We start from the raw sequence: 25,926 nt of genomic DNA on the forward strand, positions 1-25,926 counted from the left end.
CCACTGCAACAGACCACTGGCACTTGAGGGCCAAGGGTGCCCCAAGCAGCATGGCACCAGAAGAGAGCCCAGAGGACAGTGTGGACACTTACTGCAGCAATCGAAGGCTTCTTCCCATCTCCAGCTGGGGGGTGGGTGACATCGGCTCCCAGGAAGATGACAGGTTGCTGGAACACTGGAGGCCTAGAAGAAAGTAGGTAGGCCCTGGCTTAGGACAATGCATAGATGTCTTACAACATAAGCAATATAAGTCAAGTTATTCCCGTCCCTCTCTGGGAGGCAACCCTACCGGTAATATGTACATTTCCCAAAAGATCTTCCTGCTTCCACCTGTCTGGATGACAAGCACGAACCACCAAACCCATCTGGTTCAGGCTGTGCCAAGGCTTGAACCCAGGGCTTCACGGATGCTATGTAAGCACTTTACAAGTGAGAGACACCCCCAGCAACCCCAACAGAATCTTTATCCTCAGAGACACACACAGAAAGCCTCCTGGGTTAAACAATGAGGTCTGGAATGCACCGGAGCAAAAGCTGAGTATGCAGCCGTCAAGGCTGGGAGTGCCTTGTTCAAGGCCTTCTCCCTCCATAGGGTACTCTAGGATCTCACCTGCCCCATGACTCATTCTCTTGGGGCTGCCAGAGTACAGAAGGAGTTTAAGTATCATCGTGGGCCTCCAACCACAGCATGTACCCCCAACTCCCAATACCCTAGTCACCTCCTTTCATGGCCACCAATTCTGTCTGGCTGAGACCTCCAGGTTGAATGTTCACTAGCTGAGGGAGTGGTGTGTATACAGCCAGTGCAGGGGAGACAAAGACAATGATGGCTAGCTCTCCATGCATCAGCCAGAGGACCGCCAGGCCTGCCCTGCCTCCTGTATCGTAGGGGCCTGGCCTGTCATACAGTTCCACTAGGAGCAGCTCCTAACTTTATTTCCATTGTGGCTGTTCTTCTAAGAGGCAACAAGAACACAGAGGCCAGTGGCACACATCCAACACCCACTGTCTGCCACCAGCCATCTTGTGGCTGCTGCTTATGGCTGGAGAGGGTTTGCAGCATAGGCATCAGAAAGGGGTTCAGTCAGCCTGTCTGCTTTCTTACAATTTTCTTTTTTTTTTTTCCTCTTCATTTTGAGATAGTCTCATGTATCCCAGACTAGCCTTGGACTTTGGATCCTCCTGCCTCTGCCTCTCAAATTTTAGGACCATAAGAATATGCCTCCATATCTGGTTAACTGCCAGGCCCCACATACACCCCTTAGTGCCAAGAGACTTCTAAAGGTAGCCTGAGACTACTACAAAAAATCCAAAGACAATTTGACACCTGTCAGCAGGGAGAGCTGAGGTGGCCAGAAGGGCATCTTTGTCCCTAAGAGTAGAGATTGACACCTCCAGACAGTATTCTCTGTTTAAGACTCTAGGTCCATGACACCAGCTGAGCACCACATCTCTATCTGAGGTGACTTCACACGTGTTCAGAGAGTGGGGCACTCAGAGGTGAGTGTGTCTATTGCACGCCGTCATCTCCCAACCAAGTCAGGCTCAGCAAAGGCCCAGAGAGTGACCACAACAGGAATGCTCCTGGACAGCACCCCCATCCCCACCCCCCGCAAGCCCCCACTCAGGGCATAGCCATAGAACACAGAAAGCACTTCCTGAGTGTTAAGCATGTGCCCTTTCCAGCAAGGGGAAGGTAAATGTTAGGGAAGTTGCCTGCCACTTCTAAGACACAGATGGCTTGTGGCACTGTGGTCCTGCTAACCACGCTCAAGATGTCTGTGTCCCCTGGTCTCCCTCCCCTCTGTGGACAGTTAAGGCAGGAGCCAGGTGCTCCACTGCAGATGCTGATCACTGCCCCCCACTACCAAGCCACCCAGCAGACACAGTCGGGTAGCAGCTGTCTTCCTACACGTGGGTGGATGTGACTCACCTGCCATAAGCAAAGACACACCTGCCTCGGCTCCCTCTCATCTCTCATCTCTAGCCAAACAACGCTTCCCATGAGCCCAGCCTGCCGCTGCCTCACAGGCTCCTTCTAACTCAACGCCATGCTGTCATGGCAACAAGATTCCTCCTTCAAGGTCTCCAGTGACTGCCACATCAATGGGTCCAATGATCAGGACGCACAGTGTGGCTCATTGGCATTTTGTGATGCAAGACACACTTCCCTTGAGTGCCATGCCTCGGATGCCTCCCCTCTTTGCTGTCTCTTTCTGTCTGCTACCCTGAACTTCACCCTGGGCACAGGGCTCAGATCTCCTTGCTATTCACTCAAGGGTGTTCATCCTGCCTCATGGCTTTAATACCAGAGGACTCCTGGGCTCTAACACCGAGCCTCCTCCTATCTCCTGGCACAGGCCAGAGTCCAGCTGCCCAACCCTAGCCACTCCTCTGTCCTGAGGGCCCTGTCTTTGACACTAACTAGACCAAGAGCTTGAGAAGACTGTCGCTCGCCCCCTTCAGTCTCTTCAATCTAGTCTACCTGTCTCTCTCTGCAAAACAATCTGGGCTCCTCAGCCTGCCTGTCCCCGACTCATCCTGACACAGGCTAGAACAAGAGGCCTCCCGAGTCCATGCCACATGGAGCCACAGCCAGTCCCCCAGAACACAGGCTTGTCCACCATCCCCCTGGTCTTTACAGGCAGTTCCTGAACCAAAGCTATTTCTGTGGCTACTCTCTTTTGCCTCCACCACGGGCCCATAGTCTGAGGAAGGGCAAATATTAACTTTGGCCTTGTCTTCTAACCTCAGGAGGCACATGAGGAAGAAGACACAGCTCCACACCCATAACCCTCAGCCCTATGGGGCATGCTGGCTGCCAGTGCTTGGCCTGACTTCCTGACCCAGGCACAGGCCCCATCAACACTGGCTCCTACATGGAGTTTTCAGTCCAGAGTCCTCTGATCCCAGCAGTAAGCTACCAGTGAGGAAGTGGCAAACACTGGAGTCTATACTGCAGCAATGTTCCAGGGAGCAGCTGACGGGTGTGGGAGCCCGTCTCCTGGCCATTCCAAACAAACCCCTCCTGACCTCACTCTCACAGCCCTTTAGTGGAGCTTGCCGGCCCCAGCACAGGCAGCAGGGGTAGCAGTGGCCCCCACACCAATTTCCAACTTTTAGGGAGCCCAGAAGTCATCCCACATGACCTGCGGACACCTCTCAACTGACCATCCAAACCAGTTGCTGTCTATGCAGCAGGGTGGGGCCACCTCACCTGCCCTGTGGCAGCAGGATGTTGTTGACGCCTCCCAGTTTGACATTGATTTTTAAGCAGAGATTGGACAGGGTCTGTGGCGTGGTCCTCTGCACATTCTTCATCTGCACGCACTGTGTGGCCATCCCCAGGACTGTGTCTCCCACACGCTTGACTTCAGCTGTGGAGCAGAGGTACACATGTCACAGCTCCCAAAGAGGAGCAGCTGTCTCCTGCCCCCACGTGGACCTGTCTGCGGAAGAGGCTGGCAGATGGAGGGGCAGAGCTCCTGACTGAAGCCGCTTTGGCACTGCCAGGCACCCGGGCCTGCCTCGCCCTCATCAGGACGGGAAGCTGGAGGCACATCTCACACCACCCATTTGTGAACCGGGGCCCAGGGTGGGGTGAGCAGAAGCCAGCTAGAGCTGCAGCTTCGTCAATTCCTCAGAAGGAATGACGCCTCATGTTAAGCAAATGCCTGAGTAGCTAAAAATAAAATAAAGGCACCGGCCACCTCAAAACCTTTGGCAAACAGAACCAACATCAAAGAGCTGTGGGGGATCCACACTCCCCCATCTTCAGATTCTTTCCCGAAGCAGCTGGTCACTGCTCCTAAGGCTGTTCTAGAAACCAGGACTCCAGGGACAATACTCATGGCATCCAAACACCACTACAGTAAGAAAGCCTTCTTTGAACTTGGAGGGAGAAACATGGCTTTCATGGGTTTGTATCTGCCTGTAGCTAAATGGAGGACAGCGGCTTTTCTTGGCCCCTGCACCACCAGATCTCACACCAACACCTTTCTGGCTGGAAGCCTGTGGGAGCAAACAGCTCTCACCTTGCAGACCTGTCCATATACCCTCCCTGCCCACCCCCCCCCACCCCCCCAGAGCCTCCTGGACAGAAGGCTGTATCTGATTCATTCCCTTGTCTCCAGTATTACTGGGCTCCGCACTGATGAATGAGCAACTACCCTCTAACATAAGGAAGTCCACCCTTGACTGGGGTGGTAACAGGGGTTATATATGCTGAGGCCAGGGGAATCAAGAGTCAGTGGGGCTTCCTCAGGGAAGGAACACTGGCATATTAGGGACTCTCTTCCACCTGCCAACACTGTGCCACAGCCACAGCATGACCATGAAACCAACCCTCAAGTCACATTATGGGCCACAGAGAGTTGCTAGATTCCTGGGACTATGGCCTCATGCAAGACAATGAGGATGACTCCAAACAGTGATGAAAGCAACCAGACCCCCCTCTCCTCTCTCTGGCCTAGAACTGGGCAAGAAGCAACCACTCAGTTCAGTCAACAGGAAGGGGATGGGGGTGGGAACCAGGCAACCCATACCCACTGTAACCCACTCAACTCACTAAAGCCTACAGATAGCTGACATTTACCATACACAGGAGTTTTGCCAGGCAGGATGACCACCACCAGCTGCAGACCAGCGTAGGTGTTCTTCAGGTGCCGGAACATGGGCTCCACACTGTCTGCCCCCTGTGCGTATTTACAGAAGCAGGGCTGACCCTGGATAGGCATCCCAGCGTCTCTTGAGATCTTCCTCAGTTGCTCTGTGAAGGACCTGAGGGAAAATGCAACCTTGGTGAGATGTATAGTGGATGGTAAGGAAGCCATATCAACTAGGGGTTCTGAATAAGGTTTACAAAGTGGGGGCGGAAGGAGCATGCTGCTGAGCATTGGTGGGCCACGACTTTGATCCTAGCACTCAGGAGGCAGAGGCAGGTGTATCTCTGAGTTATGAATTCAAGGTTAGCCTGGTCTACAAAGTGAGTTCCAGGACAGCCAGGGCTATACAGGGCTACACTGTCTTGAAAAAAAAGAAAAAAAAAAAGAACAAACAAACAAACAAACATGTTTATGCAGGTTAGAATTAAATTTCTTCAGGGCTGGGAATGCAGCTCAGTTGATAGAGTACTTGCCTAGCATGCAAAAGGTTTGGTCCCCAACACTACACATTCCAGGCATGGATGGTGGTGGATACCTGGAATCTCAGCATTTGTGAGTGGCAGGAGGGTCTATAGTTCAAGGTCATTCATGGCTACATATTGAGTTCTAGGCTAACCTGGGACACACGAGACTGTCTAAACAACGAAGAAGTAAGTTTTTCATTGCCTTGGTCTCTTAGGGCCAGAGGCAGGGGTAGGTACTATGCCATGCTAGAATTAAATCTCAGATAAATCAAAGCTCTATCAATCCATGGAAGGGGTGAGTGGCCTACACACCCATGCAAGGCCCAGGGATGACTACGCTGGGATAAAATGGCAGATATGAAATGCATGCTTGCTGTCTCCCCTTAGTGACACAGTGTGGATTTTCTGAGCCATGCAGGTACAAGCTGGGCTAGCAGACACAGAAAGAGGAGAATGTAGGGCAAGTGGCAGTCAAGCAAAGTCAGGTGACCCTGAGACTGACTGCGTCTCTGCTCAGCTCCAGAGTAAGAACATGTCCAATCAGCAGGGAAGATTCCCACCTAGTGGGTCAGTATTCACCTCCACATACGCTGCATATACAGAACCCATGTGTTTACACCTGCCATCATGCCAACAGGTGGGCGTGCCTCGGGATAGAGAGAGCACGGGTGGAAGGTGGGCAGGAGGTGGCCAGTACCCAGCCTCTCCTCTCCTTTGTTTTCTCTGGGCTTCTGGCTCCTTCTGTTAGAAGCACATGCCACACCAATCATCGGGAGACAGTCTCCAGCCAGTGTACTCTGCCCTGCACTGGACACTGTCACTGAATGGCCTCTTGCTGAGGTGGTCAGGTGACAGTTACACCCTGCCGGCTTTGGGGTCCTCCTTTTACTGCCCCCAGAGAGGCAGAAAACAAATGTCTCATTTCCCTCTAACCTTGGAACAAAAGTACAACCCCAGGGCACATTCTTGTTGGCACCGGTCAAGGTTGGTCATGCCCAGGCTCCCCTACCACTGGCCCAACAACACTCCCAGTGTCCTGGGCTGAGAAGCAGGGCCTCTGCGGCCTGTTGTACCCACTTGCCCCAAGCTCCTGGAAAAATGGCAAAGTATATGCCAAAGCCTCCTGGGTTCGCTGTGACCCCTCCCCTCACATGCGTAGGGAACAGCCCCTGCCGCCCTGTTTTACAATCCCTTCCCATCCATTTCCCTGTTTTTCGTTTCACTTAATGCAGATGTTGCACAGCAGCACTAGGGAAAGGTGCTTGGGGAAAGCCTGACGACCTTAGTTCAATCCCTGGGACCCACATGGTGGGAAGAGAGAACCAACTTTCTCAGTTTAGCCTCTGACACCCACATGCATGCTGCAGTGGCTTATACACATATCCACCCTGCCACACAAACAAATAAATCTAAGTAAAATTTTTAGGCATGGTGGTGCACACCTTTAGTCCCAGCATTTGAGTTCAAGCCCAGCCTCGGTTTACATAGTGAGTTCCATGATAGCCAGAGTTACACAGAGAGACCATGAATTAAAAAAAGAAAGAGCCAGGCGGTGGTGGCGCATGCCTTTAATCCCAGTACTTGGGAGGCAGAAGCAGGCGGATCTCTGTGAGTTCGAGGCCAGCCTGGGCTACAGAGTGAGTTCCAGGAAAGGCACAAAGTTACACAGAGAAACCTTGTCTCGAAAAAACAAAAACAAAAGAAAGAAAGACAGAGAGAGAGAGAGAGAGAGAGAGAGAGGAGGGGGGGAGGGAGGGAGGGAGGGAGGGAGGGAAGGAAGGAAGGAAGGAAGGAAGGAAGGAAGGAAGGAAGGAAGGAGAAACCTGAGTTAAGTGTCTACTTCCTTAGTGACTAATTTCTTTTGAGTTGGAGTCAAGTATTGCCCAGGCTGAGGTTAAGGAAATTCTGGCCCTCAGCCTCCCGGGTGACTGTGACTACAGGTGTGCATCTCCATGCCTGGACTTTTATCCCGCTTTTTGTCATTTTTCTGTACTGGAGACTGAGCCCAGGCACCTGTGTGTGGTATTTCAGGTGCTCTGACCTCTTCTCATCTCAAGTCACCCTCGGGCAAGTGTTCTTTGTTAGAGAAAGGCTTCCAACCGCTGACATCTGAACCCCAACAACCCCACCCTCTGACCAACAGAAACAAGACCAGGAGGTCTCAAGCAGGCTTACTTCAGATGAACTTCCGTGCACTGGCGCTGGGGTGCGAAGCAGGCGATGGCCCACACCTTTATCTCGATGCCTGTGTGAAACTGCTTGTTTCTCATGTCCCACACACCCTGGACAGGGGTGGCAATTGCCTTGTTCTGTAAATAAAGTGGTTTAGAGTGAGGGAACAAACGGGAACACTCTTGCTGCTGGTTCCCCCGACCAACAATGACTCCCAGTGCACCAGGCCATGGCTGGTGTGTTGTCTCCATCTCTCTAGCACCCCCTACCCAGCACTGTCAACAACCCACACACATGGACAGCATGGCAGGTTCTAGATGGAGGGTGGCAAGCTAGATGAGAAATGGCTGGCTGGCCGGACAGATGATGAACTTGTAGGTGGACTGGAGTGAAGAGTCAAATGAATGGATGGAAGGGATGAATAAATGAGTAGATAGAAGGATGGGATGAGCAGAGCTGGAATCATGGATAGAGGTAGGAAAGGATAGGTAAATGTTTAGGGAGAATTCCTACAGAGCTACACCTGGTTTGACTCTGGAGTGTTAGCATCTAGCTTTGACCTGCCTTCTATGATTGTTACCTCCTGTCTCCTGTACCTTCTCTTTGAAGTCCTATCTGAGAGTTTCCTAGGGGTTCAAAGCCCATGAAAACTTAGTTTAGAACAACCCAGAACACTGGTATTGCTTTACTGAGAATCTGCATTTGGCATTGTCCCTTTGGGGGACTTAAGAGGTTTTGGTATATTGAATTGACTTGCTAAAGGCGTGAATTGTATACCAATGAAAAAGCCCTTTGCTTAGTGACTGAGGTTCAGTCCAGAGAGAGGAATCTACCCTGTAGTTGGAAAAGGCTAAGAATCATCCTTGAGGTGCCTCTGTGTCTTGATTCCACCGACCTGCATGAACCCACACCTGATATACAACATTTTGGCGCCCAACGTTAGACAAGAAGAACAGAGAATCTGGATATCTTAAGGATTGGAGGAAAGTTCACTCTCGGGGTAAGAGGACTCCAGGATTGGCAGGGTCATGGGGAATTTAATAAACTCCCCATCTCAGAAGCAAAAAAATACTAAAATGCTTGTTAAAAGAAAAAGCAGTAACTGCACAATTTTTAAAGATAGAAAGAGAATGGCTTCTGGGACAAAGAATAAATCAAGAAAATAGGCCCTTCTTAGTAGAGAAAAGGGAAAGAAAGGAAATAAAAGGAAATTTCCCCATAGAAAAGGGAGAAATGTTCAATCAATCAAGAAAAAAAGATTTTCCTGGTAAGAAGAGAGAAAATAAAGGAAAGAAAAAGGCCTCTTCTTAGTAAAAATGGAAGAAGAAAAAACTCTTTCCAGTATAAGAAATTGAGGATAGCTGAAATACTCAGAGCCCTTTCTGCCTGACAGCTCTTTCACAGATCTGCCCATCAGGGCAGTGTGAGGGATTACAAAGGAAGACAGCAGGTGGGCTGCACGCAGCAGCTCCAGCCGCCACAGCAGGCCCAGAGCTTAGAATTTTCTTGTTGTCTGTTTGCTTAACTTTGGTTTAAATGTTTCTTGCTTTTTCCCTCAGAGCAGAAATAACTCAATATTAAAGATCCCTTCGTGGTAAATGTTTTTTATTTTTCCCTAATAGTGGAAATAACTCATTATCAATGGTCCCTTTGTGGAAGAGAGACATACTTTTATCTTTTTTTTTTTTAAACTAGAGCCGAGGACCCAACCCAGGGCAAGTGCTCTACAGCCGAGTTAAATCCCCAACCCCAAGAGACATACTTTTAAACAAGTATAACTTCTAGTTTAAAAAAAAAAAAAAAAAAAAAAAAAAAAAAAATTGTGGTCACAGCATAAGGTACTAAGTCAATGCTGCTTGAATTTCCAGAGATGTTAGTCATTCATTGTATAAAGGATGTTCTCGTCACTTGATTGTCTAGTTAACTTAATGTTTAATTTTATTAGTAAATGTACTAAAAGAACAAAATTCATGATTTTAAACTGTATTATTGGGTATGCTCTTGTCTATTTATCATTACTGAAAATTTGACTCCTGCTTTCTAGAAATACTTGTTTAAATTCTATAAAAATGTAACACCTGAAACAGATTGAGCTGTTAGCTTATTAGATAATATGGTTACTAAGGTAAAAGCTCATTAAAAAAATGATCTCTTACTGATAAAGAGCCTATAAAAATTATTTTTCCACTAAATAAAATACAGTCAAATTGTTTGATCCACATGTTAATAACTGACAAGTTAAATTAACATGTTACACAGGATCTATAAAAAGGATCCTTTCTTTAAAATTTTATAAAACTATTCCATAGTATTGCTTAAAGTTACCCCTTAAAATCCTATGGAGATGGTTTTTAATGCTTTTATGGATGGCTTATGTGAAAAGGACTGTGCAAATAAATGCTCATTGTAAAGTTGTTCAATTGTTATTCCTCCCATATTTAAAGGTAAAGCAGCTCCAATTATAGGGCAGGAGGTTTTGTAACTACTGAAGAGAGAGTATTTGGACAAACTGTTATCAATAATAAGAAGCTAAAGTTAGAATTACAAATAAATGGCATTGAGAGTTCAGGCCTACTAGACACTAAAGCTGATGTATAAATTTGTAGACATTAGAACCTTATCTCAAGTAAAACAGAGTGTAGAATTGATTAAATAAACATATAAGGCCTGGAAGGACAAATAGGAACGTTAAAGCCTTATGTAGCTGTTAAGCCATGAATTTATGGGGGAGAGATTTGTTACAACAATGGGGAACTCATATTAATATTCCTACAATTTGAGAAACAGCTCATAAAATGATGGGTATGTTCCTGGGGAAGATATTAGGAAAAATTGTCAAGGGAAATCGCAGGCTATGCGGGTTGTCCAATGACAGCATAAAAGAGAAAGTGGCTATCCCAATTTGGAGTTGGGGCCACTTCTAGTAACTGAACTGCTCTGCCTTTAAATGGTTAACTAAGACGCCTGTGTGGGTGGAGCAATGACCATTAACTAGAGAAAACTGCAGGAGCTTGAACAACTAGTGAAAGAACAGTTAGACGCTAAGCACATAGAGCTACTAGTCCTTGGAATTCTCTTGTGTTTGCAATTAAAAAAAGAGATCTTGAAAATGGAGAATTTTAACTGACCTAAGAGCAATAAATAAGATAATTCAACCTATGGGATCTTTACAGCCTGGAATTACTTTACCTTCTTTATCACCTAAAGACTGGCCTATTATAGTTATTGATTTAAAAGATCCCTTCTTTACTATTCCTTGACAAGAACAAGATAGAGAAAAATTTGCTTTTACAGTCCTACTTATAATAATGCTCAACCAGTAAGGCGGTATCATTGGAATGTCCTTCCCCGGGGAATGTTAAATAGCCCAACCTTATGTCAATATTTTGTACAACAACCACTGAAAATGGTTCATAAACAATTTCCTCAATCTATTATTTATCAATATATGGATGATATTTTATTGGATGCTTCTGATACAGATACCTTAGGAAAAAAATGTTTAAAGTGGAAGGTTAAATTTTACCCTGTTGGGGATTACAAATTTCTCCTGAAAAATACAAAGAGGGGATTCTCTTAGTTATTTAGGATTTAAATTTAAAACAGAGAATTTAACCACAAAAGGTACAGATTAGGAGGGATCAGTTCCACATTCTTAATGAGTTTCAAAAATTTTAGGTGAGATTAATTGGTTGTATCCTACCATTGAATTGTCTACTCAAGAATTAAGTAATTTGTTTCAAATTTTGGAGGATGTCTCAGATTTAAACAGTCCAAGACAATTAACAACTGAGGGTAATCATACTCTAAAGGAGATGCGTGCTAAACAAAAAGGGGGATATGAGGACCCCCCGGAATAGGCTGGATGACAGAAACAATAGCTGCTGAAAGACACTGGATTGTGGAAAGAACTGATGAAGAACTCATCAGCCCGCGTATCACAACGTTTCAACATCAAAACAGTCCAGGGAAAAGTGTCATGTTAGGGTCGAGGTTATGTTTCTGTTTCTGCAGGAGAAATGAGAAGTTGTGGACACCAACAAAGTTAATAAAACTTAAGACACGAGCAAGAGAAATTTTCTAGATGCTTAGGCTGCTGAGATGCCTCTGGGAAGAAAAAAAACACAAAAGGCCTTTGGAGCAGACAGCTAATCCTCCCACCTGGGGACAGTTTAAGAATTTTTGTGACAAAGGGGAGGCGATAATTCTGATGACTCAGAAACTTCAGAATGCTACAAATTTATACCTTGCTATGTATGCTACTGGTGGTAACTGTGCAGGTAAAAGAAACTTATCATAATTATTAAGCTTTCCCCCCTAATCCTCCAATTAACTTAGCAGTAAGCTGGGGAGACACGGGTATTTGAGTAGTGGTTAATGAATCTTCTTGGCTACCTGGTCCTTATAACAATTGAGGTCCTGTTCAGCCAATGGAGGAGGGTAAAGAGATTAAAAATTATACTGTAGGAGTACAAGGAGTTCCTATTTGTATGGGAAATGGAATTCAATGTCTAAATATAACCTTTCCAGTATGGCTATCCATGGTCAATACTACCCATTATTATCATAACAAGTTTTATACGCTTCATGTATATGGTTTTCAAGGACAGGAGATTAATGCCATTAGTTCCACAAATCTACCGTTCTGTGAGATGTGGGCTACCAACAAGGAATCTGACTGGGTGCATTGGCAACCATGTAAGACTGAGAAATCTTCAGTGCTAATTAATATCTTCCATGGAGACGTCATTGATTGGAGCCCTTAAGGCTTCCCTCAAGGAAAATATTCTCACTCAGAGTTAAGATGGAAGTGTTATAGTTTGAATGAAACTGTAAAAATTAGTTCTCCTGGTAATGAACCTATTCAATGACATGGAGTTGGAATGTCAAGTCCTCTCCTGCAATTTGGCAATTCCATTCAGACTAACTTACGGAAATTAGCAAGTACCTTCCACCCTCTTAAAGTGTGGGAAGGAAAGCTAAACATTAAGAATAAGAATACTTTGTCCTTTAGACCAAATCAAAGCCATCCTTTCATGGCATATGTACCATTACCATACTTGCTACTAAAGGGGCCTAAATACAATGGCACCCTAATAATTACAGCATCATTTGTGAACGCTGCACCCTTCATACCTGTGTTAATGTCTTTAAACTTAACCTCTGAAAGTCTATACATTCTTAGAGCAAGGCCAGCAATCTGGATACCAGTAAGTTGTTGAGGCCATGGCAAGACTCACCTCTGATGGTCCTTGTACAGAAGCTCGCTGAAAGAATATTAAGAAGAACACGTCGAATGGTTGGACTGATTATTGCAGTTATTATGGGAACTATTGCATTGACTGCTACTGCTGCAACAGCCGGAGTGGCGCTTCATAAAGAAATTCAAACTGCTGAGTTCGTTAGAGACTGGCATAAGCATTCTACAGAACTTTGGACTGAACAAAATAAAATAATGAGATAGTTAATGAGTTAGCTGATTTGAGACGAGCTGTTATATTGTTGGGAGATCAGTTAGAAATACTGAAGGAGCAAATAAAATTAAAATGTGGTTGGAATGTTACATCTTATTGTATTACACCTTGAAAATTTAATGAAAGCAAGTATGACTGGGAAAAGTTAAAATGCATTTGATGGGTCACCCTGATTCTTTTCAAATGATTTATGATTTATAGCAAGAAATTAAGGGAACTTTTACAAAACGGTGACCTGTTATGACAGGAATGGCTGTTAGGGAAAGCCTTGCAGATGCTACACCCTCATTCAACCCTGGGACTCAATCACTTCAATAGATCTCTTGTTTTAGCAAGTGTTACTCTTGCGCTATAGTAACCTTATTGGCTTTAAAAGGTGTTTTGGCTTACTTACATGAGATTGTAAAATAGAGAAAAGGCTGTATTTACTGTAAATCTACATAATCTCCAAAAAAATTGATTGTTGCATATAAAAAGGGGGATATGTTGGGAGAATTCCCACAGAGCTACACCTGGTTTGACTCTGGAGTGTTAGCACCTAGCTTTGACCTGCCTTCTATGATTGTTACCTCCTGTCTCCTGTACCTTCTCTTTGAAGTCCTATCTGAGAGTTTCCTAGGGGTTCAAAGCCCATGAAAACTTAGTTTAGAACAACCCAGAACACTGGTATTGCTTTACTGAGAATCTGCATTTGGCATTGTCCCTTTGGGGGACTTAAGAGGTTTTGGTATATTGAATTGACTTGCTAAAGGTGTGAATTGTATACCAATGAAAAAGCCCTTTGCTAAATGACTATGGTTCAGTCCAGAGAGGAATCCACCCGGCAGTTGGGAAAGGCTATAAGAATTACCCTTGAGGTGCCTGTGTCTTGTTTCCACAGGCCTGCATGAACACCCACACCCAATATACAACAGGACCCATGTGAACACCTACACCCAATATACAACATAAATGGATGAGGCTGAGTGGAGTCAGATGAGTGGATGGTTAGATGAAGAGATGGAGGTGAGTAGAGTCAGACAGCATCTGGAAAAACTTTAAGAAGGAGGTGGGGTTTTGATGAGATAAGACAGACTTTTAGAAACACTAAAAGCAATGTGCAAACTTGTTAAAAGGACACAAAAAAATGAGAGTCTTTGTCATGCATGGGATCAATGGGTACAGTTCAGAGCAACCACCTGTAGTGCCCAGTGTTTACCCCACAAGTAAGGGTGGTTACAAACCTGAGAAAACTCACGGCTATTCTGCCTGCACTGTACACCCGCCTGCATGCACGCGCACGCGCGCACACACACACACATATGCACACACACATGCACACACACACACAAGCACACACACACACATACACACACACACACACACACACACACACACACACACACGCACGCACACATACACGCACCATGCCACCCATATGTACCTACCCTGCCCCCATAGAGGATGGAGGGTGGCTGCAGAACCCGCCCTGTGACATCTGTCATCTCATCTTTGACCATAATTCCAAATTCACGAACATATGGGTCCGTATTGAAACTTGCACTACGCATCTTGAGGAAGGAAAACAGAGGAAGACAAGTCAGTGGAGGCCTGTGTGCTCCTTCCAGGAGCCATCATCTCTGCTCACAGCACAGGAATGTGAGTTGAGAGGTGCCCTTGCCATGGTGCCCCATCCTGGAGGAAGCTGAGAACCCAGTGCTCACCAATTTGCTGATCTCCTCTTGACGATCTGGTGCCGACCTGGCTGTTGCTCTGATCATGGTTGAGGTCTGATTGTCTGTTAACTTTTTAATACATCTCTGCCCAGCTACTATGTTACAGACCTACAAAGAAGACCCATACATGTCAACACATGAGCTGTGGTAGGGAGACTTTTCAGGGGCTCAGTATCCAAGCCAGAGCCCTGGCAGTGGTAGGGCTGCTGCATAGCCTACCACTCACAACAGAACTTCTGAGTAAACCTGGCCCGACAGCCCTGTGTCCCTTCAGTTTGGGTGGCACTGCCAGTCACAGAGGCTGGGGACACTGGTACCAATCTAGAGATCTGGATTTGAGCTGGGCAAAGAGAGTGCCTCACATCTGTTATGCGGGCTAATTTGAGGTCAATTTGACACAAGCTATAGGCATCTGATGGATGGGAACCTCAATGAGAAACTGCTTCCCTAAGATGGGGTTGTAGCCTGTAACCCCCCCCCACCCCCAAAAGTAACGGCCTAGACAGGAAACCATCAAAGAGAACTCTTAAGAATCATGCTAAGGGTGCTGAAATGCAGCTCTCCACACCTGAGGGCTTCTGGTGGGGTGCAGGTGGGGAAGGACTCAAGTTTTCTCTAAGGGCTGATTACTGGGAGTTGGACCACAAGTAGACAGGCGACACAAATTGGACTTGTATTTTGTTTTTTCTTTTTCTCTGGGGGAGGGGCACAGGGTGAGAGGCAGATCTAGAAGACCAAGAAATGATTGCAATCTGGGTACATGGTATGAAATTCCCAAATAATCAATAAAAATATTGAGGGGGGGGAAGGATCGGGTTGTGGGGGTATTTTCTTAATTAGTGGTTGATGTGGGAGGGTCCAGCCGATTGTGGTTGATATCACCCTGGGCTGGTGGTCCTGGGCTCCATAAGAAAGCAGTCCGAACAAGCCAGAGGGAATAAGCCAGTTAGCAGCACACCTCCATGGCCTCTGTCTCAGCTCCTACCTCTAGATTCTTACCCAGATTGAGTGTCTGCCCTGACTTCTTAGCTGATTAACAGTGATTAACAGTGGAAGAGTGTGAAATTAACCCCTTCCTCTCCAAGTTGCTCTTGGTCATGGTGTTCCCTAACAGCAACTGAAAGCCTAAGGAAGACACCCATCATCCCAGGGCTCACAAGGCTGAGGCATGTGGGATCTCTGAGGTGGGGACTAGCCTGGTCTACATTGAGAATTCCAGGCCAGCCAGGGTTACACAGTGAGGAGCCTAAGAAGGGGGCTGGCAGGTGGTGGTGGTGCACGCCTTTAATCCCAGCACTTGGAAGGCAGAGCCAGTCAGATCTCTGTGAGTTTGAGGACAGCCTGGTCAACAGAGCCAGATTCAGGACAGACACCACAGAGAAATTCTGTCTCGAAATAAACCAAAAAAAAAAGGGGGGGGTTGGAGTGGGGTGGCAGGGATTCCCAGCCAAGCTGCTAATCTTATGGCATTTTGGGGGGAGGGATACACAAAAGGGACAAATCTCAACAATTCCATGAATTGGCTGAGTCCTAGAACACCAGTGAGGCAGGGCTGGATTGGGGCTTCTCCTCCCCAGCTGAGGGGGTAGTGCAGAGACTTGCCTCCAAGGGAAGGTAGGTGTGTTTCTGCTCTTGTCCAACTTGTAAACATGGGAGGTGGGGGTAGCGCAGAACCAGCTTGTGCCTGTCCTTGAAGTACTGGGCCACTGTACATTCCACTGTCTGCCCACTCTCCTGCTGCAGCGGGAACCTGCGGAAAGACATTACTCAGGTACGAACCTCCCAGGCTCCCTGGACACTGGAGCTCCAACATACCTCCCCAGGACCAAGTCCCGCAACTCTCAGGCTGCCCATGCCTGTTGGGAAACAGCAACCAGCCACACAGCTAAGAAACACACCAATCACAGTTTCCACTAAACAGTTCAGGACACAGGAAGATGAATCCAGAAAGTCTCTTTCCCAGCAGACCGTGGTGACTCTAAGGAACTCCTACACCCTATAGTTCCCAATGGCTAGAAGAAATTGGAGCCTTCCATGATAAGAGAACACTGGTCTCAGATCTAGGGCCTCCCTGTAGGACTGAGGCAAAAGGAGGTGACCAAGACATAAATAGGGGAGGTGAGCTATGTGTCACATGCTGGGGGATAACAGCTCCCAGGTGGGACAGGCCATGTGGCCTGGCCTTCCTAAGCTGACTCTTCCATGGAGACTGCCAGGTAATCTGTCACCTCTTGTTCAATGGGCGGGTGACAGGACACAGATCTAGTCCATCAGACCCTGCTGTTCCATGAGGACCAGGTACCCTAGCAACCGTCTGTTTTCTGGGAATGAAAAAGACCAACAAGTTCTCACTAGGAGCAACAGACCCAGAGCAGGGTACAGTGTCTAAACTTGTCACTTGTCTCCTAAACACAGTCAGTTGTATGCATGCCACTAGGCAAATGACAGCATGACTGGACATTAGTTGAGAGACACTGTGTTAGCCCTTACAACTGCCTCAGCCAGCAGAGCTAGACAGCTGTGCCATGGGTGCCCACAGGTGTCCCTGCTCCTCCAAGACCTAAGGTCACATCCTCCACTCCCCTGCACATGTAAGATTTCTATGTTGGAATGCATATGCTTGTTTTGAAAAGACTTATTTATCCATTTTTATGTATATGTCTGCATACCAGAATCAGGTATGCGCTCCCATGGGACTACAATTATAGATGATTGTGAGCTGCCACATGGCGTTAGGAATTGAACCCAGGACCGCTGGAAGAACAGCCAGTATTCTTAACCACTGATCCATCCCTCTATGGTCTCCCCCCACTCCCCTTTTTTTCTCCTAAATTGTTTTGCTGGCCATGTGGCACATGCCTTAAATCCTAGCACCCGGTAAGCAGAGTCATCTTGGCGAGTGGCTCCAAGCCAGCCTGGTGTATGCACCGGGGACCAGGTACACACATGGTGCACAGACATACATGCAGGCAAAACATCCATACAATAAAAATGAAGATATAAATTTAAAAACAAAAGATCCCAACTTATTATATTTTAAATCGTGTGTGTGTGTGTGTGTGTGTGTGTGTGTGTGTGTGTGTGTGTGTGTGTGGATTTGTGCATGTGTGGATGTCGGTACCAGGGCAGTACCAGAGGGCTCTGCAGCTGGAACTACAGGAGGTTGTGGGCTGCCCAGCATGGGTGCTGCGAACTGAACTGGGGTTCTCTGCAAGAGCAAGACATGCTCTTAACTACTGAGGCATTCATCTAGCCCCTGGGGTTCTCTCTGTAGAGTGGAGAGTAAGTAAATGAGCCACAAAAGTAGCTACTAGCATCTTAGGAGCACAGAAAAATCCTTGCAGGACAGTCCTATGACTTCCAGGCCTGGGTTTGGAAGGAGGGACGGCTGTTTTAGCTGCCTTACGTTTGGTGACTGGCAGGCCGACGGGTCACATTGCAGACACGGTACTTCCTCTTCATCTGACCACAGTGCGTTATCTCCACCTTTAGACCTGGTGACAGACAGCAGCAGGAGTCAGAGCTGCTCTTGTCATGCACCTACAGGGCAAGCCCCACTCGGAATCAGTTTCCACACAGGGCAGCTCTGGCTACATCTGAAGCCTTGGGGTTCTAGAGCTCAGGAGTAAGAAATGCAGGCTATCCTCAGGATGCCATGGCTGGATCCATCTTGTCCAGAGATGCCTTCTGCCAGCAAAATTCAGCACAGTAAGACTTGGGTGTCACCCCTACCCCTCTTTAAGGGTGATTCTAGTCCAAACATTTGTGGCTCAGACAGACATCCTAACTGTTCCCACCCGCGTGGTTGTGCTCATTCGAGTCATGGACCCCTCTGTGCATGAGTTCCAACTATCTATCTCAGAGTCAGTGTGCCTTGTGGCTCCCTCTTCCCACAGCTCCCACCTCCCTCGTCAGAGTACAATAAGAACACCATCCATGCATGGGAAGGGACCTCAAGGGGGCCCTCACCCCGAGCCAGTCTGCTGGGTGGTTCCTTACCTTTAATTTCTTTGGTAAACTTTACCCTTTGGGAATCTGTCAGAGGTTTTTGTTGTTCTTCAATACTTTTAAAATCCAAAACTTCACAAACAAATTCGATCACTGGCTGTGCCTTGTAAAATGCTGTTGCTGATACTGTGTGCAGGAAAAGCAAGAGACAGACAAGAACGTTTGATGGAGGCATCTAGAATAACACACATGTCTAATTAGTTGCAGCTCATGAGGACTGGTCTTAGTTTCTCCTCTCTGGGGCTCCCCTTGGCCCTTTGTGATGAGAAAACCAATGTCCACTATGCTCAGAGCTCCACACCCCAAGGTAGGGACTGACCAAGGAGATTCCATGCTTGTCTCTAGCCACAGGCAATGGGAAGAGATTGGCTGAGTCTGAAGAAGTCATCCAAAGAATTACTGTGGTCTTGAACAAGTCTAGCCTGACAGAGGACAGCCAGTAGGCTTTTCTGGCCTCCTTCTGCCTTCTGCAAGAGGCATTTCTGAGGTTTTCCATTCATGCAATTCATTTGACATCAGTGTGCACCTGAGCAAGATGTGACCTGGGGCCTTCCTGGAGCTACTGCCAGAACTTATCTCCTACGCGAGGAGGTGGCATTCCTCCTGATTGTAGGTCTCTGGCAGACAGAAGCGGGTCAAGCACAAAGCATGACCCAGACTCTCCTGAAGCAAGGGGGGAAGCACGGGAGCTACAATGTCCCCAAAAGGCTCTGGTGGAGCCCATCACTGAAAGCTAACTGGATCGTGGGGGCTCTGAACCAACCAATGGACTAATGGACTCACAATCAGATGGCATTTCTGGGAGGCTGTAAATCTCAGATGGAGGTCCTGACTGGAGAAGTAGACCGCTGGGGTGTGCCTTCAGGAATGCAGTTATCCCTGGCCCTTTTCTATCCACCTCCTTCCCAGCCACCGTGAGATGAGACAGATGAACAGCTATGCTGTGTCACACTCTCTGCGATGGTGGTCAGCTTCAGAAGGGCAACACCAGCATACTGTGAACTGAGTCCTCTGAAACCTTGAGCCAATCTTTACTGCTTTAAATGGTTTCTTCTAGGTACCTGTCACAGCGGTGACAGTTCTAATACAATGCCAAAGCTGGAGGACCAATCGACAGTGGCCATCCATCAGCACCTAATGGTACCCTTCTCAGTGTAAACAACAACTTGAGTAATCAGGAAACATGGAGAGAAAGTGAGGGGCATAGCCCCACCCCCACACCTGGGGTGTTCTAGTAGTACAAAGGGCCTGGCAGGGGCAGCTCTCCAGGCTGGCTCAAGAGTCCCTGGGAATGGAATACTCTGAAGGCTCTGATACCCAACTATGAACCACCTCAGACATCAGAGATGACTGACACAGGCTGGTAACACACCACATCTCTGGCTCCACCAGAGGCTAAAGGTAGCTATGAGAATCCTTCCTAAGGTCTGGCCTCCTCTGCATGTTTTCAAGTCTCCACCCCACGAAATGGAGGCTGCATGGCTCCCATTTACCCTGCAGTGAAGCTCTGGGCTTACCATCAATATTCAGCATCATTTTCCAAAGAGAAGGTCGGACGGACTGGTGGAAGCCAAACCACACTTCTCGGCCCCCACCCAGGGGGTTAGAACAGCCTTCAGACGCAGTGAAGAAGGAACGGCCAACAGGGGTGTACCTGCCAGTGAGACAAGCCCTCTCCTCATCAGATGGAGTCAGGCAGGCAGTGCCAGGCTGACTCTCTGCCTCTCCTTCAGTCATCCCTGCAGGCACACCTATACTCTGAGACCATTCGTGCTCAGTTGACAGAGTTGCAGTCTGCGTTTACTCAGAGTAAGCAGTAGCCCTGTAGACTTAGACCGTCGGATGTTTAAACACATTAGCTGATGGAGGTGCAAGGGGACCCCTCTCAAGGCTCAGTGTCAGTGTGAGACAAGACCCACTGTGGTTCTAGCTCAGACTCACTGTTCCACACTTCGAGGGTACGTACCTTCCTTATGAATCTCTCCAAGGGACAAGAGCTAATCTGGGAACAGGCTCTGCCTACAGCTGCGGCCTTAAGACTCATGCAGAATGCAGGCTCTAGCTGGTATTTCCATGCTCTTTCCTCCTCATTTTCATCTTACACTGCACATAGCTGGGCAGACCCTTTCAAGTCTTCCTAGTCCAGGGAAGTTGAGTCAGGAGCAGCTTTCTAACACTACCCTCTCCCATCTCAGACTGTGTGCCCCAGAGATGGCATGTCTGGCCATCACCATTGGCTCCACTGGCTCCTCCCTTGCTTGGTCAAGATCTCAATCTTTCTGAGAACACTCAGCTTCAGCTCATGGCCCTTTCTCCCCTCCCAGCTGATGTCCTCACCTCATGGATGGCAAGTGCCTCATGACAACGTCCAGGGCCTGGATCGTCTCAAAAGGGACGCTGGGCAGCCGCCCCGAAAGTGCATCGTGTAATGCCTGCAAGCTCACGCATGACACCCACTTGATGGAAACCTTGAAGATACGATCTTTGCCTTCTCCTGGCAGTGTGACCTCCAGTTCCACCTGCCAGACCAAAGCACAAAGGTCATTTCCTCCCAAAACGCACAAGAAGTTAAATTTTTAAAATTTTTTTTGGGTAGGTGCAGGGATGTGCATGTGTGGAGGCGGCCAGAGGTCTACACTAGGTGTCTTCCTCGACTACTTTCCATTTTTTACCAACTGAGCTACCTCCCCAGCCTCAATTTTATTCACTTTTTAACAAATGTGCAATCACACAGCTGAGTGAGGCTGGTGGCCAGCATACTGGACAGTGGTCAAAAACGCATTCAGATCAATCCTCTCAGCACACAGGACACTCATGACATCCCCAACATGGCCACTTTTCTCCTCTAACACTTGTTCAATCTACCCGGAACTTAATGTCCACTGTTGGACCACCACTGTGTGGTCCATACCTACAGCAGTGCATCGTGACAGTGGTCCACAACTTGGGGGCATGAGCAAAGTGGCTTTGTTATCTATTGTTGACATGTCCTGTGTTCTTGGAATGCTTTATTTATCCTTTAGTACCCAACACTTCCAGCAAGGAGACTGGTTCACACATCTTCTATGCATCACCAGACACTGGGCTGGCCAACAGCCCAAGGCCCCGGGGCCAGGAAAGGGCAGAGAGGGGACTGGGCTTTGGGTTGGCCTGCTGCCACTACTCAGAGGGAAACACAACCCAGATGTGTGTTCAGAAGAATGGCTGGCACATCACATGGTACCAACCTGGGTAGGGAAGACTGGTGAGCTGGTTATAGACCCATCCTCTGAAAACACTGGTTTTGACTGATGCATGCAGCTCTTGTTTGGACATCCTTGCAAGGAGGAGTCAATTGAGAACAAAAAGAAGTGTATTTTGATATAGCACACCACTAAGAAACAAAGAGGGGAGAGAGCTGCACCCTGACACAAAGAAGTAGTGTTTGGGGAGGTTGTGAACACACAGAAGCAGCTGTGTCTTAAGGTTTCCCTGTCCTCAGCTGCAGGGGCCACCTACCCCCATCCCCACAGAAGGAGTGACAGCACCAGCAGGTGTCTGGTGTCACAACCACTGTGCTGGCCAGGCTGGAGGGACAGCTGCAGGGCTTGGTGCCATGCATCCTTTCCTGACGGGGACGTGCAGGTCATATCCTGTTTCGATGTGCCCAGGGAGCTGCCGCCTAAAGGCTTTCTGGGAAAGCCTGTGCTGGGTAGGTTTTTTTGGTCTTGTTTTTGGTCATTTTGACACAAACGGAATCACTTGGGAATAGGGAACCTCAGTTGAGGAATTGCCTTTAACAGATTGTCCTGTAAGTATTTTCTTAATGTAGGAGGGCCCCGCCCACTTTGAGTGGTGCTGCCCCTGGGCATGTCGTCCTGGGTTGTATAAAAAAAAAAAAAAAAACAAGCTGAGCACGCCAGTGATTCATATTCATTCTCTTGTGGTGTCAACTTCAGTCTCTGCTTCCAAGCCCCTGACTTGGCTATTCTCAACAATGTTTGAGAGACAAGGCCCCTGCCTTGGCTTCTCTCAATGATATTTCAACTTTAAGGCAAGTACCTCCCTCCCCCAGGTTGCTTTTGTTTTTATCCCAGCAACAGAAATTGAACAAGAATAGAAACTGGTGTCAGGCCAGGCGGTGGCAGTGAATGCCTTTAATCCCAGCACTTTGGAGACAGAGTTAGGCAGATCTCTGTGAGGTTGAGGTCATCCTGGTCTATAGAGCAAGTTCCAGGACAGCCAAGGCTATACAGAGAAAGCCTGCCTCAAAAAACCAAAAAAAAAAAAAAAAGAAAAAAAAGAAAGAAACTGGTATCAGAAGTGGGGTGTTGCTGTGACAGACCTGACCACGTTGTTCTTCTGGAAGGTGGTTGGAAGTGCTCAGAGCCTAGTGAGCTCTTGTTATGGGAGCTTGGAGGCTAAGGATGTTGAGAGTAGTGCAGACAAGGGAAGCCTGTCTTGGGAAGTTTCAGGGAGAAACAAAGACTATCAGAGCCATCGGTGTGACATGTTTGAATTAAGAATCTGTGTCAGTGAAACTTTTTATGCTTCATCGAAACAACTGATGCTAGTCTGCTGGAGCTGAAGAACCAGCTGTGCTTAGTAGGGAGATTTTCTTGATTAATGATTGATAAGGGAGGGTTCAGCATACTGTGGACAGTGTCACAATTAAGTAGGTAGTCATGGGTTGTATAAGAAAATAAGCTGTCAGGCAGTGGTGGCGGCAGCATATGCTTTTTATCCCAGCACTCGGGAGGCAGAAGCAGGCAGATCTCAGTGAGTTAGAGGCCAGCCTGGTCTACAAAGCTAGAGGACAGCCAGGACTGTTACACAGAGAAACCCGATATTGGAAAACCGAAAAAGTAAGTAAGTTGAGCGAGCCATGGGGAGCAAGTCAGTAAACATGATTTTTCCATGGTCTCTGCTTCAGTTTGTGTCTTTGTTCCTGCCTTTCATTCTTCCCCTGCCTTTCCTGGTGATGGGTTATGATCAGGACACGTGAGCCAAGTAAACCCTTCCCCTCCAAGTTTTTTTGGTCATGGTGTTTATCAGCAGCAACAGAAAGTCAACCAGAACAGTGGTCCTCCAAACACCTGTACACCCGCGTCCCCAGCACACATGTGAAGGATGCTGGGGACACAGACGCACCCCGGCAGGTGACAAGAGTGGCCATACGCAGACTTAACTGAGTTCTTAGCAGCATGTCCCAAGTCCAAACACCACAGGGTCCCTAGGGATGTCTCCTGTGCCTCCCCTCTCCAGAGGCTCCTGGCTACTGGACACCTTCAGGTCAGCTTAGCAGCCACAGAGAGGGGCTCTCACAAGCTGGATCTCAGCTATAACTTCCATCTAGGAAGGGGACACTAAACTCGCCCTGGCCTAGGAGGTAGCACTCAGAAGCTATACACATGAAGGCAGCTGGCAAAAGAAGTCATTGGCTGGACACAGCACCAAAGTAAACAGAAATGAGGACTTCAGTCCCAAAGTTAGAGCAACTGGTACGTAACCTCCCAGTTTTGTCCCATCTCAAAGTGAGGCCTCGGGCTTGGTGGACACAAGTCTTCTCAGCCCTGAGGAGTTGCTGTCATGAGGTGAACATCAATAGAGGAGTGAGAAGAGATCTGGAGAGGACTGCTCATCAGGTAGGTGATGTGATGTAGACACTGGTATGTACCCACACCAGGTATTACAGTCCCCACTGAGCCACTAGGTGGATGCTGAGCTAATGGACTCAAGGAGAGAGTCCTTTCTTCCTACAGATGACAAAAAAGAAAAAGGCCACAAAGGCAAAGCTTTGCTGGTAGGAAAAGAGAGAAAAACTAGTTTTCATTGGCTCAGACAGAAGGGAAACCCCTGTGCTAGCTGAAAGGCTCCCAAGCTCTCTGGGACTCCAGATGCTCTCTGAGCAAGCTAGTGCAAACAGACAATAACTGCATCTACCATCCCTGCCCAGTGCTCATGTCTTGGGCAGTGGGCTGGAGCTCTTCAAATCTTGCTCCTTACACTACACTGTGGTGGGACTAGAGGAGCACACCAAGCCCACAGACCCGTAATGAAACCCACACTGCATCTGAGACCCCAAGATGCACCAATCTGCACCGGAGAGGTAGTTGGCTTGGCAAGGGGAAGCGGCCTGTGTCACGTCCTATTACTAAGAAAGGCATACCCACACCAATTTCCACCCCAGCCTGGGCTGTTAACTCCCGTGACTGTGCGTCTACATCTGAGCAGCGGAGACGCCACACCCCTCCTTCAGGAGGGCTCTCCTCATGCTCCTCCTAGCATCTAATTATAAATTTGTACCAACAAAACTGTGAATAAACTCCTTATGCTTTTCTTTCTTATAGAGCGTTCAACAAAAACAAATGTGCAAATTAAACACAAAAACCTTAAGATCAATAAATCTCAAATTCACAGCATGTTAATTTGCCAGGGAGAGCCCGCTCAGCTCATTCACACTCAGTCCTGGGATTCCCTCCAACTCAGAACCCTACGCCCATCATCCTACCCTGGAGTGGCAGCGACAACCCACGTACCACTGGTGACTGGGAAAAGCAAGATCAGAACATGACACACACAGAGCTGTGTAGTCATTGGCCCTCTCCCTGCCCTCACATAGTACGTTCCTGTCGGTGTGGTGACATGGAGCAGAGCCACCAGGTACGGAGACTGCCTGGCCCCACTGGGGATGCAGACAGGCACAGAAGAGCCAAGGAACTTGGTCACTTAGCAACACAACTGTTTTCAGCCCCACAGAAAATGTGCCTGTTCCTTCATTCTCAGACGTATCAGAGTCTGGGTAGAAGCTTTATTACTTTTTAAATAAAGCCAAGATAAAGATAAAAATAATAAGGGAAGGTAACCATTTTCTATGGCCACCTCACCAGCTTGACTCACCCCCCTCCTCCTCCTCCTCCTCACTGCAGAGGAGGCTGCTATAGTACATTGCCTTGTTATGTTGCCAGTAAGACACACACACACACACACACACACACACACACACACACACACACACGGAGGGGCTGTGTCTATGTGTCTAGTGGTCTGTGGGTTGCACTTGGGGGTATGTTTTGCATTTAACCAGCCTCACTGCAAACCTCAGCACACACCATACACCTCATGACCAAGCCCCCCAGCCAGCCGCTGCCCTTGCCTCCCAGATAAAGAGATTTTGTACATCTTCAGAGAACTAAGTACCCTTGGAACATGTCTGAACCTCACTGCACTAGCTTGTGGCCTCACCTTGTCCCTGCCGATTGGAAGGGGCATGGCAGTGTACAGATTCTTCCTTCCATCAAACACTGGCTTCCGGTCCCCGAAGATCTGGGTCTTAAAGTGCTGGACCATGTGCTCCACTATTTCCCTGAAACAGAGAATTCAATAAATGTCAATGCCGGCGGCACAGGGCTGGCATCTGCCTGACACAAACTAGCTTGAAGCCACTTTA

The 25,926-nt window shown here is 47.8% G+C and overlaps 1 protein-coding gene across 1 annotated transcript in view; it reads right to left on the reverse strand.

Annotated features, from left to right (window-relative positions):
- The window catches only part of Ago2 (argonaute RISC catalytic component 2), an 87,229-nt gene that overhangs the window by 18,612 nt on the left and 42,691 nt on the right, over positions 1–25,926 (reverse strand). Inside the window, exons 3-14 of the mRNA XM_036207738.1 lie at positions 25,722–25,842; positions 20,835–21,016; positions 20,015–20,151; positions 18,489–18,623; positions 17,896–17,983; positions 16,092–16,239; positions 14,478–14,597; positions 14,202–14,324; positions 7,304–7,437; positions 4,595–4,779; positions 3,218–3,377; positions 93–183 (exon numbers count right to left, since the gene is read on the reverse strand). Of these exons, the coding sequence (XP_036063631.1) occupies positions 93–183; positions 3,218–3,377; positions 4,595–4,779; positions 7,304–7,437; positions 14,202–14,324; positions 14,478–14,597; positions 16,092–16,239; positions 17,896–17,983; positions 18,489–18,623; positions 20,015–20,151; positions 20,835–21,016; positions 25,722–25,842 (1,624 nt within the window). The remainder of the gene's footprint in view (positions 1–92; positions 184–3,217; positions 3,378–4,594; positions 4,780–7,303; positions 7,438–14,201; positions 14,325–14,477; positions 14,598–16,091; positions 16,240–17,895; positions 17,984–18,488; positions 18,624–20,014; positions 20,152–20,834; positions 21,017–25,721; positions 25,843–25,926) is intronic.

The sequence above is a fragment of the Onychomys torridus genome, chromosome 16 (assembly GCF_903995425.1).
Source record: "Onychomys torridus chromosome 16, mOncTor1.1, whole genome shotgun sequence".
NCBI classification, from domain to species: Eukaryota; Metazoa; Chordata; class Mammalia; order Rodentia; family Cricetidae; genus Onychomys; species Onychomys torridus.